Consider the following 14,821-nt stretch of genomic DNA (forward strand, 5'->3'; position numbering starts at 1 on the left):
CATGCAAAAACATGCTTTGTAAGTTGAATATTTTTGGATTGTTGGTTGGACAAAACAAACATTTAAAAAAACTATATTTTGCAGATTTATCCATAAAGAGTTGCAGCCTCACATTACTTTAAATCATGAAATATCTCCAAGAAGTAAACAAAGACGCATACAAGAGATTTGTAAACCTGCAGACCCTTTGTTTTAAATTCCAATTAAACTGTCAAGTTAAATGTTTTGTTTGTGAAAAACAGATTTAATTTTAGATCATGAAGACATGAAATGTACCCTAATCTGGAACGATTAATCCAAGACGAGCTGCAATGATTAATAAAATAAAGGTCTTTGCAGAACCGTTTTTAAAATATATAATATAATATAAAAAGAAACTTCTTTTTGATTGCTTCAAGGCTGAAGTTAAGCAGCTTTCACGTTTGATATTAAATGATAACAAAAGGCCGGCAGTGTGCAGACAGATGTCGGGTCACTTTTTATTGCATGATTCAACAGACGTGAGATCCTGCACTAAAGTGTTTCAGCACTGCATCAAGAAAAAAACAAAAACAAAACATACAATGTCTGAGAAATTGTATGATATTTACAATAGATGCATCACTATTACCACTTATACATTATGTACATATTAGTCTCTGGTTTACTATGACAGTAGTTACAGAATGAAACCCCTACTCAAATGTTACACTTCAGCTCTACAGGGAATTACAGTGCTTACAAAAATAACTGGCTGGACTACATTCACTCAACACAAGTCAAGGTTAGGATACATAAAGTCGAAAATACTCGTACGAGACTCGCTGCACCTCTGGACACGTCCCTTTCCCACGCACGCACGCACGCACGCACGGGGAAATGTGGAAATAAACAAACAGAAACAAGGTGCAGTTATAAAAAAATAATTATGTTGCTTCCGTTCAACTTAAATCTGAGTTTTTGGAGATGTTTAGCGGAAGAAAGAAAACGAACGGATAAAATGTCCACCCTTTTGTTTGCGATCCAGATTCTAAAGATATGAAATTAAACGTTACAAGAATCGTCTGCAGCCTCAATGTTACCGGGAAAAAAACCATCAGCTGACCCGAAGCCTGATGACATGAACTCTTAAGAATACCGTTTGCTTAACGCAGACTTAAACATAATGACAAGATAATCACCTAGTGTCTCCAAATTGTGATGTTTTCTGCTTAACAACAGAAACTGGTTTCAAAGCGTATGGTGGCCATGCTAGGACATTTTTTAGACGTTACTACCAGCTAACGGACATCAGGCTTGCATCGTAATGATACAGATGTACATCCACTACACTAACTTTGACACACATTTGTAAAGTGACGACCTTAAAAGAACATTTGTTTCAGAGTTTGGCCGGTAGTCATTTTGAATTGGATGATGCAAATGTTACTTATCAAAGTTTAAATCTGGTTATTAAAGTGACTCCAATCAAAGTGCAGCTGAGGTTTAAATAGTGCAGCTGGAGTCTGAAATTAAATGGCCACCATACTTGTACAGTTTTCTTAACCGTCCTTGTGATGCTTCATGTCAACAACAAATATGAACAATTGACCAAACTTGGAGTTACGAGATGTTCGCCAGTGTTAACGTATTAAACAAGCAGGATGCAGTTTGAGACTAAAAACCTCCCGAGGATTAAAAAAAAGTCGAGGTCTGTTTTTTTAAAAACCTCAGCTAGAGATGATCCGTTCAACGAATGGATCATCAATAAAAAAGCCCGGCCAGGTGACACCGAGAGGTCTTCAAACTTTAAATCAGCATGACGATTATATTTATACACAAAACATTTACACCTCAGATTTCAGATGAAACAAACAGCACCTTAAAACGGTTAGAACTCAACTCAACACACGCATTCCTTAATCTATCTGGTTTCAGCAGAGAGCAGTAAAGACTTGGACACCTCCCAGTAGTGTTTCTATATCAGGCGGAGGGTTAAGAGCGCTCTCGGTTTAATACTTCACGTTCCCCCACGTTCTCAGGACAAACGTTTGTAACGGCAAAACAAAAAAGAGAAATAATTCGAAGCTAAACAGTAAAACTGAGCTAAAACAAAACAGGTTGTAAAATAGCAAACAAATGTCTAGTTACCTGTAACCTATGGCTACAGAACGGAAGTAGAGGTCATCTGAGGCCTTCCATAGTGTCCTGGTGTTTCCATATTACATCTGGAATATATACTATGTATAAAAATAAAAACAATCCATTTGGCAACCTGTTTGATGTTTTAAACTATTCCAGTAATCATAATTTTGGTCTTTGATATACACATATATAGATATAAAACTCTGCTGTTCAAGATGATCCGTGTCGAGTGCCGGGCGGTAACTAAGATTCAAGTTAACAGACGGTGACGCTGCTGCTCAGTTTTACTTACAACGGTTTCTTTTGTAATTCTAACATTTAAAAAAAAAAAAATCAAAAGAAAGACGATAAAACAAAACAAATTAAAAAGGCAGTTTGGTTGGTGGAAGTTTCCTGACCTGCGCTCGAGCTGACGCGTTGTGCTTCAGTGCGGACAAGTAGAAATAAACCTGAAAATATTTGAAATTAAGAAAAGGTTCGAGCAGCGAACTCGAGGCCGTGTGAGCTTTCCCTGATGAAGAAGATGTACAGTGCCTTGATTTTTGTGATCTTGGGAGACATTATGTGGGGTTTATATTTGTCCGTGAACGGGGAAGCAGGGGTCAGAGGTCACTTTCAGGCCTCTGCTGCTTTCCTCTTGGAGCCCTTTGTTTTGGCCAGGGCTCCTCCTGCCTTCCTGGAGCCTTTAGCAGGACGACTGATGGCGGCAGCAGTAGCGGTCGTCGTGGTCGCATTTGTCCCAGAGTTGACGTCCTGATCCTGGTTGTCCGTTCCCTCTAGCTCCTCGTGCTCCTGACAGCACAGCTGTCCTGTGGGGGGCCAGGGACGCAGCGCCCCCTCCTGGTGAGCCTTGCAGAAGGAGTTGGGGCAGAGCTGGCAGAAAGCCTCAGAGTTTTTCCCGCAGACGTCACAGTGGTGCCAGGGGCAGTCCCAGCGGCCTGCAGGGAGCGAGGGCGAAGGATACGCACACAAAGTTTAGAATGCATCAAAATGCCAAAGCAGAAGGTCGTGAGATCAACACCAGGCTGCCACCATTGTACCCCTGAGCAAGGTACTTAACCCTGAGCTGCTCCAGGGAGACGGTCCCTGTAGTCGCTCTGGATAAGAGCGTCTGCTGAATGACCTGTAATAATAATACTCCTTATATCTACAGAGACAATCCCAAACCTTTTTTAGATACAAATAAACGCTACATAACAGTAGGGCTGGGCGATATGGCCGAAATAAATTAATAGGAAATAACCACATGGTTAAGAATCATAAAGCTTCCACGCTAAATTATAGAGAATTAAAAATATATACATTATATAGATATAGACCTACACCGACTGATTTAACTATGTTTACATGATGCACACAAATACAAACAGTTGTAATCTGATTACACTTAGTTTGATCAGATTAGTATGTGCTGGTCATCTTAATTAAGACGACGTAATTATGGCTCACGATATATTTCACCACAATACGATTATTATTATTATTATTATTATTATTATTATTAGTCAAATTTATATACAAAAGCTTTTTTGTATAAAATGTTTTAGAAAGACCTTCGCACGATATGTAGAAAATAAATGATGCACCCCCAGGAACCATTTGGAAACAACAGGACAACACAGCGTTGCTTCCAGTAGCATGTGGTGAACATCTTACCAAAGGGTCTCTTGGTGAGGTTCAGGCAGGACAGGTGATAAGCTTTGGTGCAGGTCTTCTTGCCACAGAGCACCAGCTGCCCTCCGTCCCCGCAGCGGAAACAATCGTCATCAGACTTCTTCTTCCCCTCAGTTTTCCTCCTTTTGTACTTTCTCTTCAACTTCTTCCCTTTTGGCTCGGCCGTTTGTCCGTTTGAGTTCTGCAGAGAAGCAACGTTGGGAGAAATTTGTTTAATGCATTCATTTATTTTAGTTGACAAGGGGAACTAAATTCTGCAAACTTCACTGTAAAGTTCATCTTGTACTGTAAGTAATGACCCTACATGAACCGGCCTCAAACACTAAAGTCTATAAACATGCTGGAAACACACAAACATACTCCCTACAAAATGGACCCAGAATTTGCAAACACATTTGTACCAATGTCTCACAAAACGTTACAGATTCTAGTAAGTTACAACGTAAACTTGCTAAAGAAGCTGCAGCTCTGAGTGTGACGCTCACCTTCGGCCGATCACCAAGGAAACCGCTGCAGTTGGGAGCGCCGCAGCGACAGACCGTCTTCTCATTCCCGAGACAGTCCAGGTTGTAATTAAAGGTCAGCTCAGTCCCTGAAATACAGAAAACATATTGAGGAAAATACATTCAGGCTTAAAATCCATCTCTGCAAATGTAATGATTCTTCAAATACGGGACCATTACAGTCGTCTCACCTGCTGCGATGTCACAGACGGCGAACAAGCCGACTCGCGTGTCGCCGTTCACCGTCCACTTCTGCGTCTCACAGTTGGGCTGACAGCTGTGGTTCATGAAGCGAGAGTAATTTCCCTTCGGACCAGCGTCAATGATCCGGTCCTTACCGAGATAAACAAGAAGTTCTGAGTAAGTACATCCAACCACAACCATTACGACCACCAGGGCTGTACGGAAAGTCACCAGTCAACGCTATGAATGAAGCGTCCAGATACTCCGCCCCACACAACTAACATCCTCACTTTATAACACATCGTTTATAAGCTTCAACAAATGTATTTATTGTAGCCGAGGCTGCATTTGTAGTATTGACTTCTATGACGTTACAGTGGCCTAACCTGCAACATTCCCAATGCAATACCATCACGTTCATCTCGCTCCCAGTGGAAATGGAAATGCTGCGGAGAATAAGCAGCAGCCCGACACACTGAGGAGCTGAACAAGGAGTTCCAACTTGCAGTTCGGCTCTCACCTTGTCGATGGTGAGCATGTAGAAGTCAGAGATGTTGTTCTCCTGGGCGTACTTGATCCTCGCCCTGCACTCCTCCTCGTCGATCAGCTCTCCGATGTACTCGTTCACAAACTCGCCCTGTTTGAGAAACAGACCAGCGATGTCTTGATACTAGAAATGTCCACCTCAGTTCTGCCCGATACGTTTCTGCCTGCCGATATCGATATACCTGCAACGAGCTAACATTGGCCTGGCTGACTTCTCTCATTTCAAGTGACTAGAACAGGGATTTGCACAAAAACATACCAGAAATGTTAAAATCTGCTTGTGCGTTCAGAAACTAGATGTTTGCATCTACCCTGATTCCAGACCAATCAGAAATAGCAATAGTATGGTACAAGTCTACAACCTTTCAGAACTCATTTGAACAAACAAAGATCGTTTTATGGCAGCAAAGCCTCTCGCCAAACCTTCTTGATGTCCCGGAGATTGATCAGGCCCCAGCCCTTTCCGGGCGCCTTGATGATCTTGGTCTCTGGGTAGAGACGTTTGGTGAAGTCCTGGTTACAGCAGCGCTCGCCGCTGGGACAAACCTGAGGGTGGCACTCGTACTGCAGCATGCGGTTCAGACACTCGGACTCAAACCCGCACGGCCTCTCGACTGTTGGCTTGCAGTTACACTTGGGGATCTCAGAGATGTCTGCGGTGTAGACCTGAACCTTCCCGTAGGGTTTGTTGACCTGAAAGGAGGATGAAAAGAAGGAACGGTTGATAACTATACATCCCTTCTGGAAGGTATACAAGTAAGTACGTTTAATAAAAGAGTCTTTGCATGCATTAACTGCAAACTTGGTTTTTGCATCTTTCAAAAAGCAAAAATTCACTTTTAGATTTCACACCTTGATAAATTTATATGGTGGCGGCTTTCGGCTGTTCTCTTGCGCTTCCTTGGCCTCTCGCTTTATTTTGATCTCCTTGAATCGAGCTTCAGCCTCCAGCAGCGCTGAGGACACAAGACGACATCGAGGCTTATTACATTTCATCTGTAGAAACACTCATCTGAACGTTTAGTTTAAATGTCACGGTGGTTGATATGCTGAACTATGTTAGTTAGAACATGCAAGCTTTTCTAAATGATCTTAATTTTCTTTTTAATGTGGTAGAAAATGTATGTTTGCATATAAATATGTGTAGTTCATTGTACTGTATATGATGCCTCAGTTTCCTTTATGTGCACAGAAATCACGTAAACTGCATGAAAAGAGTTTCTTGGAGGTCGTCTAGATCTTCACCATTCTTGAAAACTTTGCCGATGCCGGTCCTCTGGTGCTTGCTGCCCCGGTCTCCCTCCATGTATGGAAACACTCGGCCCTGGTGAGTCCAGAAGTAATCCTTGGAGCCGAAGAAGAAGACCGGGAACTCTCCGATCTCGTGGCGAAGGTGCTGGATGTTAGTGGGGATGTTTCTGGGGTGGTGGATCTCTGCAGGCCACCATCTGGAGAAGGTAAGAGTTATTTTATTCAGAGTCTAAGTCACAATACAGAATAACATAAACTGTAAAAATAGAATAGAATCTGCACTGAATCCAGGATCAGCTCCTCTGACCTGTATGTTCCCAGCTTGACCCAGATGATGTCTCTGTATTTGGGTTTCTTTCCTGCCCGGCAGTCGTTGCAGAACCAGCTCCCTTCAGGCATAGCGATGTTCAGGCAGTCGGGATGGAAAGCTGCAGGACAAGACTCACAGCACAGCAGCTGCCCTCCTGCAACACAACAACAATTTAAACGTTTAGTTACAAGTCAGCAGCATCAAAGCTGGCAAGAGCTCCAATTTACAGTTGAGTCATCTGTGCAAGGGTGATAAAACAAGCTCAAGTGATTCGTCGAGTAGCAGCCATAAAAACTGCCACGTACCCACTCTATAATCCACGCGCACACACACACACACACACACACACACACACACACACAGACACTGGAAAGGACTGGTACCAGTGGCTCAGATGCATTTCCACTGAGTTAATGGAAAAACTTGAATTGGAAAACAACCCTGCTGTGCACACGTACACACGTACACACGTACACACGTACACAGCAGCAAAGACTGGCATACAACTGCTGGCATAATGCCGTTATTTCAACAACAAAGATGGAAACCATTCACGTTTAAAGGATATTTAAAAGGAAGTTCGGTATAAAATCTGCCGTTTTACAGCTGAAATTTGGTTTAAACTGCACACAAGATACTTTGAATGCTGGCTGGCGAGGTAGACACACATGTTATCAATATATGGCTGTTGGTAACTAGCCTCCATGTTGATAAGAGAGCAGCAAACCTTTGGAGCAGACGAAGCACCAGCTGACGTTGACATGACTGTGGTGGCTGTAGCCCTTCTTGGCGCTGAAGTGGTTGGTGCAGATGATGGCGGTGTTGGTGATCATCTCACTGCCCGCAGCCACACACAGGTCACCGACGTGGTATGCAACAGGGCAGCGCAGGCAACGCATCAACCGGCCTGCAGTACGGAGAGCGAGAGACACACCAGATACGTCACTAACAGGTACAAGTTACCAAATGTACAGAAAGTGTTATTGAGTGCAACTAGTGCATTAGATCCTTTACCGAGACCCTTATTGAACTCAAGTCTAACCTCTAAATGTAAAAGTGACATCTCTTGTGTTGCAGCGTCTCACCTTTGGTGGACTTCTGCTTGGTGCGGCAGCCGTAGTGGCAGCTGAGGCAGGTGTGGAGCGGACAGCGGAAGCCCTTGTTGTCGAACACAGTGAGGGGGTTGAGGCGGATGCACGCCTCGTGGTAGAACCTGCCGCAGTGTGGGACGTGGCAGCGACGCAGCGTCTCATCCGACTGCTTACAGTTGAAACACGAGTGAATCCCTGAGAGGAGGGAAGTTAAACAGCAATAATTAGAAACCCTAAAACCCTTTCAAATTAAAACAATTTAAACCTAGAAACTGCTTTTATCCAACTAATTGAACTGTAAATTAAACACATCGTGGTTTTGAAGTTTGTGGACATATTAGACTAAGAAGATATTGATTCATTCATAACAAAAGTAATGTTTAGCTGTGAACTACAGGGACCTACTTAGATGGCTTCTGTTATGTTACAGTCAAAGATCTGAATGTGGTGCAACAAAAGGATCATTATTATAAACATAGAATAAACTTCTCACCTGTGCTGCACTGCTGACACAGCAGCTTCTCGTCGGGTTTGAGTGACAGACCCAGACAGTGGAGGTGAAACATCCCACAACACTGACCTTCACAGGGCACCAGGTCCTCGCCCGCCTGCTCGCACATCTGCAGGAAGAAATACACAGAATAAAAACATGTAGATATTGAGACATTTCAGTGCAAGTCATCAGAAGAAGAGATCAAAGAAGGAGGATTATTATATATACATTATCTGGAAGAAAGTGTGAAACACCACAATCATTCAAACTGAAAATATGTCAATATTAACAGTTTATACAGATTATACAAGGAGGGAGACACATTTATATTTAGAAACAAGCAAAGCAGACTTTTCCAAAGAAATGTCCTACATTTAAATAAAGAGTTTGTTGTTTCAATTCAAATTAAGGGCCGTGAAACACTGAAGACGCCGACGTACCTGGCAGACAAACTCTTTCTTGCGTTCGCCCTTCTTTGTCCCGTCTAAGCTGTCACTCGGAGAATCAGGACGTCCTTCACTCCCAGAGCCCTGCAGCAGATAATGATAATGAAAATAAATAAATAAATAAAACTACATGTCAGGTACATTACACTGCAAATTAACCTGATTTGTGCCTCTTTAGCACGTTACTAGTAAATCTCAGAGTGATCTGGGGCTATTCCCTCTCACCTCCGGATCGGGGTACAGGGAGGCCCGCCTCTTCTTTGCCTTGGAGGGCGTGGTCTCTCCATCCTGCTTCCTTTTCCTCCTACGCTTTGGTTTCTCTGCGTCTTGGTCTTCTGTGAAAGCAAAGTGTTTGGAGGAAAGAGCGACACCACAGGACAAATCACAGAGGGTTCAGATATGCATTTAAAAAGAGAAGCACAGCATTGTTCTTCAAAACAGTCAAAGGTTTACCTGTGACGAGAGCTTTTGACTTTGTCCGTCTCTTCTTGGTTTCTGTTACATCTTTTTCAGTGTTCTTCCTTCTTCTCTGCTTTTTCTCCTTTCCTTCTGAAGCCGAGGCCTGGAAACATTTGTGGATGTTATGAACAAGAACACATCATCTAATTACAAAGTGCTAATTATCCATTTTGGGAACAAAGTTGTGTGATGTATTAAAAAGATATCTAACTGCATCATCTGAAACACTTGTTGCTTTTTGTTGGATGCTTCTTTAAATAATGGTACGTGTGCACGTTGCGTGTGAAAGAACATCGCAGCAGATGGAAACATCACCTGTTTTTCAACGTCTTTGCTTGTTTTACGTCTCTTTTCAGGCTGCAGAACCTTATCCGTCGGAGCATCTGTTGGTGGCCTTTTAGGTGTCCTCTTCCGCTGCCTCTTGACTAAAAAACAAAAAAAAAAGGTTAAAGCCTCACTTGATTCTGACATTTTCATCTGCTGTTAAAGGTTAAAACAGGAAACGCAGTCAATGTGTTCAGGCTGCTTTCAGAGTGGCGATGATTCATTTAAAAAGCTTTCTCCCATCATGTGCCAAGTACCTAACTGGGTAAGAAAAGAAAAAAGCTCAAATACATCGTCACGCTCAGCTTAAGGAAGAAATAGCTTGTTCTCCTACATTGTGCTTCACTCGAATGAGACAACCGTTCTCACTTTGTCAACTGCGACAACAGGCTATTTTTTAATTAATTCAATTAAAGCTACACGTGTGTTTCCTGATTAACTACAGATGTTTATGTGACAACATTAAAAAGCAACACAACTATCGAACATCTTTTAGGATAAGTTCTCTGCATTTCTACGCTTCAGTGTGATCCAGGAAACACAATGTTTACTTGGTTTTAGTCTCCCAACAACAAAAGGAATCTTTATACAATCAGGAGGGGAGATTCTTAATACACTGGTCACGTTAAGGGATAATTCCACAATAACTACTTCACTATTATACTAGCCACATGTGCAATTCATAAAGCAGAAGATTTATCCAACCCAGCACAGGTTTCAACTTTTAACCAACCTGGAACTGAAACAGCAAATGAAACTGCTTCTGAAATATCATTCGTCGAAGAAACCGGCTTTGATTTCCTTTTCTTCACGGGGTCAGAGGTGTTGTCCGCTGCAGATGTTGTCCTTCTCCTCACAGTCTTTGTGGGAGACTGAGCCTGTCTGGGTTTCCTCTTCTTCTTCTCAGGTATGACTGATTCAGCTTGTACATCTGGTGCAGAAGTGGTAGGATCCTAAAAAGAAATCAACAAAAATGAGAAACTATAGTCTCGTTTGTGCCGGGGATACAAGATCAAAGCTTCACATTATGAACTTCTCTCTGTGTCTGCAGGTCTGCACAAAAAGAACTACGGTAAAAGGATGCACAACACAAGCTGTCCCCTGAAGATACATCTCACTGAGTTATCCTAACCTGTGAGGCGGGCAGTGGATGAAGCATTTCTTTGGAAGAAATTGTGTCGTTCAATTGCTTTTTGGACAGGGAATTGTTTAGATGGCCTTTGCCCCTTCTTCGACATATTCCTGAGTTGAGTTTTTTTCTGGGTGCTCGTGTCTTTTTCCCAGTTGAAGTGCAGTCTTGGGACTGAGGGGCGGCTGTGGGGAGGTCGGCAGGGCCCCCCAGCAGGGAGGGGAGATCTGGGCTGAGTCTCGACTCCGTTTCCCGGTCTATCTCGTTGCTCTGTTCTGGCTTCAACTTCTCCAGGATGCAGGGCTTCAGGTGAGGCCCGTCATCATCATACAGAAAAGCGAAGTTGACCATGCGCTCATCCATTGACATGCTGAAGGCCTCCTTGGCCTGAATGAGGCCCATGTTCCACTGAGCCTGGAGTTTACGGGGCACAGAGGGAGCCGTCTGCATGGCAGAGGGAGAAAATAGCATGATTATAAAACCAGTTACAACATAGTAGTAATGTTTAATAAATATGTTATTAGGGAACACATGCCATCAACAAACAAATACTCATAAAGGCTGGCTGCTTGTATAAAGGGTTTATGGTTGATGTAATCTTTTTCTGTCTAGAAATGTAATCACGAGTGAGAACTTTGTATAAAACATTTTAAGGAAGTGCAATGTTTTGATGTTGCAAGGCTTCTGAGCATGCCACTTCCTCTACAGGCCAATAGGAAGGGCCATCACGTAAGAAGCTGAATTACCTTTTTGTGGATGACACGGGAGGCTGGCTGTTTGTTGCCCTGGCTAAGCTCCTGGTATTGATCCTCCCCAGTGAAGGACACCATGTTCTTCTCAAAGATGTAGCCTCTCTCCGGGGCATCTCCAAAATACTGTACATGGTAAAGGAGGCCATACCGGCTTGTGACTGCTAAAAAAAAAAAAGCAATCAAATAATATTTTAAATAAATATATTTAATTTTACAACACATCACTTAAAGCAAAGTTAAATTGGTGCAGGTGTAGAGACTGCATCTCACCTTTCTGTTTCTGTTTGATGTGATTGTTGAATTCTGGGTCTGTGGTCACCATGCAAGGCCACCAGGGGTATCCTGACACCTTGGTCCAAACCAAATCACCAACAGAAAAGCCGATCAGCAGACGGGATTCTTCTGTATCCACCTTCGCCAACTCAGAGATGAGATCAGGCTGGAGAAGAAAAAGAAGAATCAGTAAATCAATAGATTAAAAAACACAGACTACTCCAGGTTTGACACCTTCCTAAAAATCAATGCTTTTCCCACACAGTATTTCAGACGCATCATTACCCGTATCGAACACCTGCTAGTGTCAAACATACAATACACTCTGCCTTTAGGCTTAAGGACTTGCTCCATCAATGTCCCACATTTTACGCCTATGTGGAAGTCTACTTTATATTTAGCAATAATTTCCTCAAGGTGTGTGGGCAAATATTTGATTGTCAACAGATTGAAAAACCTTTATATCTCTTTCGTCAACATTGTCTGTGTATTCAACTTCCCGTAGGAGGCCTGGTACTGTTTGGTCAAATTTACATTTATTATTATTTTGTCATAACCGCAGTACGTTATTGGTTTCATGCTTGACTTTAAACCAGTATTAGGTAGACATGTAGTGCAGTTTATACATTTGCCACAGACAAACAGAAGTTTTAGCTTTAGAAAATGAATACAAATAATATATATTTTTTGGGCTTTTACCTTATATTATTATCAATATAAGGTCCAGCCGAAGATGGACAGGATGGGAGAGAGAGAGCGAAAGAGAGAGCGGGACGACGTGCAGCAAGGGCCGCGGTGGTAAGGACTCAGCCTTATTACATGTGCAGCCTGCTCTAACACTTGGACTACCCCTGCTAAAATATATTCATTTTAAATATTCATTCTTTGTTTCTTAAAAAGTAAGAATAAAAGCAAAACCTCATCAGCTGCTCCATTTCCATCTGTATTTGTGTAGTCAAGTGGCTCCACAGGGATGGCAGAGGAAGTGAGGTTTGGTTTGTGAGGTCCCCCCCTCCTTTTCTTCAAGTCCTGTCTCTCCTCTGGTCCAGATATAGTACCTTCAGTGGCTGTGGCCAAACTGGTTCCATTGGCACAGGATGGCTCAAACAGTGGCTGCTTCACCACCTGGGGTATTGTCACCTTCAATTCATGTTCAGTATGTTCAGTATGTTCAGTATGAGGAGCGCAATTGTGCTGATGGGTGCCATTAGTAGCAGGGGCTTCGGCACCCTTAAGCATAGGTGGCTCCGGAGCACAAAGCTTAGGCAGCGTGTCTTGGTCCCCATTCAGCACACGGGAGGTGAGGTCTTTGAGCCTCTCGTGGCCGAGGTTGTTATGACTGTGGCCAGCCATCTTCTGAAGGCCATCTTGTAGTGTGGTGGCCAGCTGGGCAGCAGCTTTGTCCATTAGTAGAGCAGGGTCACTGCTCATGTCCCCCCCACCTTTCCTTACACTGAGGGACTCTGGTGGCTGCTTCATGCTGATCGGGCTGGCTGGTTCAGGCATTGAAGGCAGGGAGCTACCTTTGCTGTCCATCCCATCTAACCCCCTCCAGGCTCACTGAGCTACAAGACAAGAAAACTTCTTATTCCACAGGTTCCATCAGAAAACAATAACATATCATGCAATCAATGTTTGGTGCTCCTCATTGTGGCTACTTGTAAAATGGCATTCATGGGATATGAATCCTATGAGCATAACGTTACACATTTTACAAAATGGCACTCACTTGCTCCAGCAGAGCATGAACATAGAGCATTGGAGGCGACAGAGAACACGGCACCTGTCACGGAATGTTCTAGCCGCGTAGTTTTGAATGTTTTGATAAGAAAGTCGAGCGACTCGGTTGAACCAAAGTCTGAAGCAACAATACCTCTTATAGTAACATAATATGTATTCCTCAATGAAATCCAGACCTATACGTTGGTCACATATAGGTTAATGTGAACGAGGTCAAGTCAAACCCATTCTCGATTACATCCATGCATACGAACAAAACCCACAGGGCGGGCGGAAATCCTCTTACCGCGACAATGTTAAGTCGGCTATCTCCTGGAAAAAGGACTTGCTAGCTGCTAGCTGCAGTCTGATGCAAAGCGGTATGGAGAATGCAGGAGGCTGGCTGCAGGCTCCACCGCATGCAGCGAATGCCCAATGAGTGGGTGGCTAGTTGTGCTGCGTAACCGCTGCGTAACCACTGCATCACCGGCAAGAAAAGCCGCGGAAATGGAAGCAGCTGACAAGTCGGAGTAATGCTATTAGGGTGCGAATAATTAATGGAATTGAATGTATCGTACACTTCAGTTAAAAGCTAAACATGTTACATTTTTAGATTAAGGTAACGTTAATTATCTACACTACATTAGTTGTAATGCAACGGCAAGACGGATGTCTAGTTAACGTTACTATAACGCAAGCGTTTTTAACGTTGACTAACGGACACGTTAAAGTGGCCACCATAACATTTAATTTGTATCCAGCAGATGCACCATCATGTCATGCACGAAACGGGCTCCACCTATAATCTGAAGCCACGATGTGGGTATCGCATGGATCCCAGCCACGGACAAGCATTTTCCCATACCGTACAACCGCATCTCTGTCATTGCATTACAGTCAGCCATTACAACGCATTCCAGCAAATAGTCAAAGCCGCCACCCAAACGCTAAATGCAGCGATGTAACAAACTACCATAGCCGATTAAAACAAATACATAAATAAACGGGTGTATGGCTGGACGATTGCGGTAGTGTATTTAAATTGTTTGGCGATTGTTTCACTGATACACTCAATTTGTAGGCGCCATGACAGCTCGTTTAAAAAAAGCTAACTCTGCTAGCCAAAGCTAACCAGCTTACAGTCATATTGCACTAACATTAGCACAGTCCGCTAGCTTTCTAGCTAGCAGGTCCTCTCTTGCTAAAATGGATGGTCGGGGCGAACAAGTGTACTTGCGAAAAACTCACGCCGGCTAATATCGCCAGGGTTGACAATAACATGAAAGACCGTTTCTTTGTAGTTACCTGTTGAATCTCCTCTCAGTCGTTAAAGGGGGGAAATGTCCGTATTCATCCTGTAAAGCAGAAGGATTTCATTCAAGTCGAATCAAAAGCTTGCGGGAAACTCAAACTCTCCGGCCGACCAGCGCGAAAAATACTCACTTCCGATTGGTCGGGAGCAGAGCGAGGCTCCAACCGGTCCTTTCAAAAAACCCAACCGTAAGAAGTAGCTGCCTGACCCGCTGTCTCTCGGCAGTTTTACTCTATGGTTTTGATATTAATTC

At 43.2% G+C, this 14,821-nt stretch overlaps 1 protein-coding gene across 5 annotated transcripts; it reads right to left on the reverse strand.

Annotated features, from left to right (window-relative positions):
* Window positions 1–448: 448 nt before the first annotated feature.
* Window positions 449–14,739, reverse strand: nsd2 (nuclear receptor binding SET domain protein 2). Of its 5 annotated transcripts, XM_029460804.1 has the most exons (23): window positions 14,700–14,739; window positions 14,562–14,611; window positions 12,456–13,102; window positions 11,535–11,703; window positions 11,259–11,425; window positions 10,516–10,956; window positions 10,117–10,336; window positions 9,375–9,484; window positions 9,054–9,162; window positions 8,826–8,935; window positions 8,595–8,684; window positions 8,155–8,281; window positions 7,656–7,856; window positions 7,298–7,477; window positions 6,568–6,724; window positions 6,255–6,457; window positions 5,862–5,965; window positions 5,433–5,702; window positions 4,984–5,100; window positions 4,472–4,613; window positions 4,263–4,369; window positions 3,760–3,958; window positions 449–3,041 (listed from the first exon to the last, which is right to left on the reverse strand). In XM_029460804.1, the coding sequence occupies exons 3-23, from the start codon at window positions 13,071–13,073 to the stop codon at window positions 2,719–2,721; spliced, it is 4,164 nt and encodes a 1,387-aa protein (XP_029316664.1). In that variant the 5' UTR covers window positions 13,074–13,102; window positions 14,562–14,611; window positions 14,700–14,739; the 3' UTR covers window positions 449–2,718. The 5 variants fall into 5 exon arrangements, with proteins under 5 accessions (XP_029316664.1, XP_029316667.1, XP_029316663.1 ...); XM_029460807.1 differs by having other exon boundaries at window positions 11,259–11,422; window positions 14,562–14,722; XM_029460803.1 differs by having other exon boundaries at window positions 14,562–14,722.
* Window positions 14,740–14,821: the final 82 nt, after the last annotated feature.

The sequence above is a fragment of the Cottoperca gobio genome, chromosome 22, assembly GCF_900634415.1.
Source record: "Cottoperca gobio chromosome 22, fCotGob3.1, whole genome shotgun sequence".
Taxonomy (NCBI): domain Eukaryota; kingdom Metazoa; phylum Chordata; class Actinopteri; order Perciformes; family Bovichtidae; genus Cottoperca; species Cottoperca gobio.

Coding starts and splice junctions, on each gene's coding strand:
- nsd2 (XM_029460804.1), bottom strand. CDS start 13,073: ATGGACAGCAAAGGTAGCTCCCTGCCTTCAATGCCTGAACCAGCCAGC. Junction 11,426..11,534: donor CATCAAACAGAAACAGAAAG/GTGAGATGCAGT, acceptor TTTTTTTTTTAG/CAGTCACAAGCCGGTATGGC. Junction 5,101..5,432: donor ATCTCCGGGACATCAAGAAG/GTTTGGCGAGAG, acceptor TTTCTCAAACAG/GGCGAGTTTGTGAACGAGTA.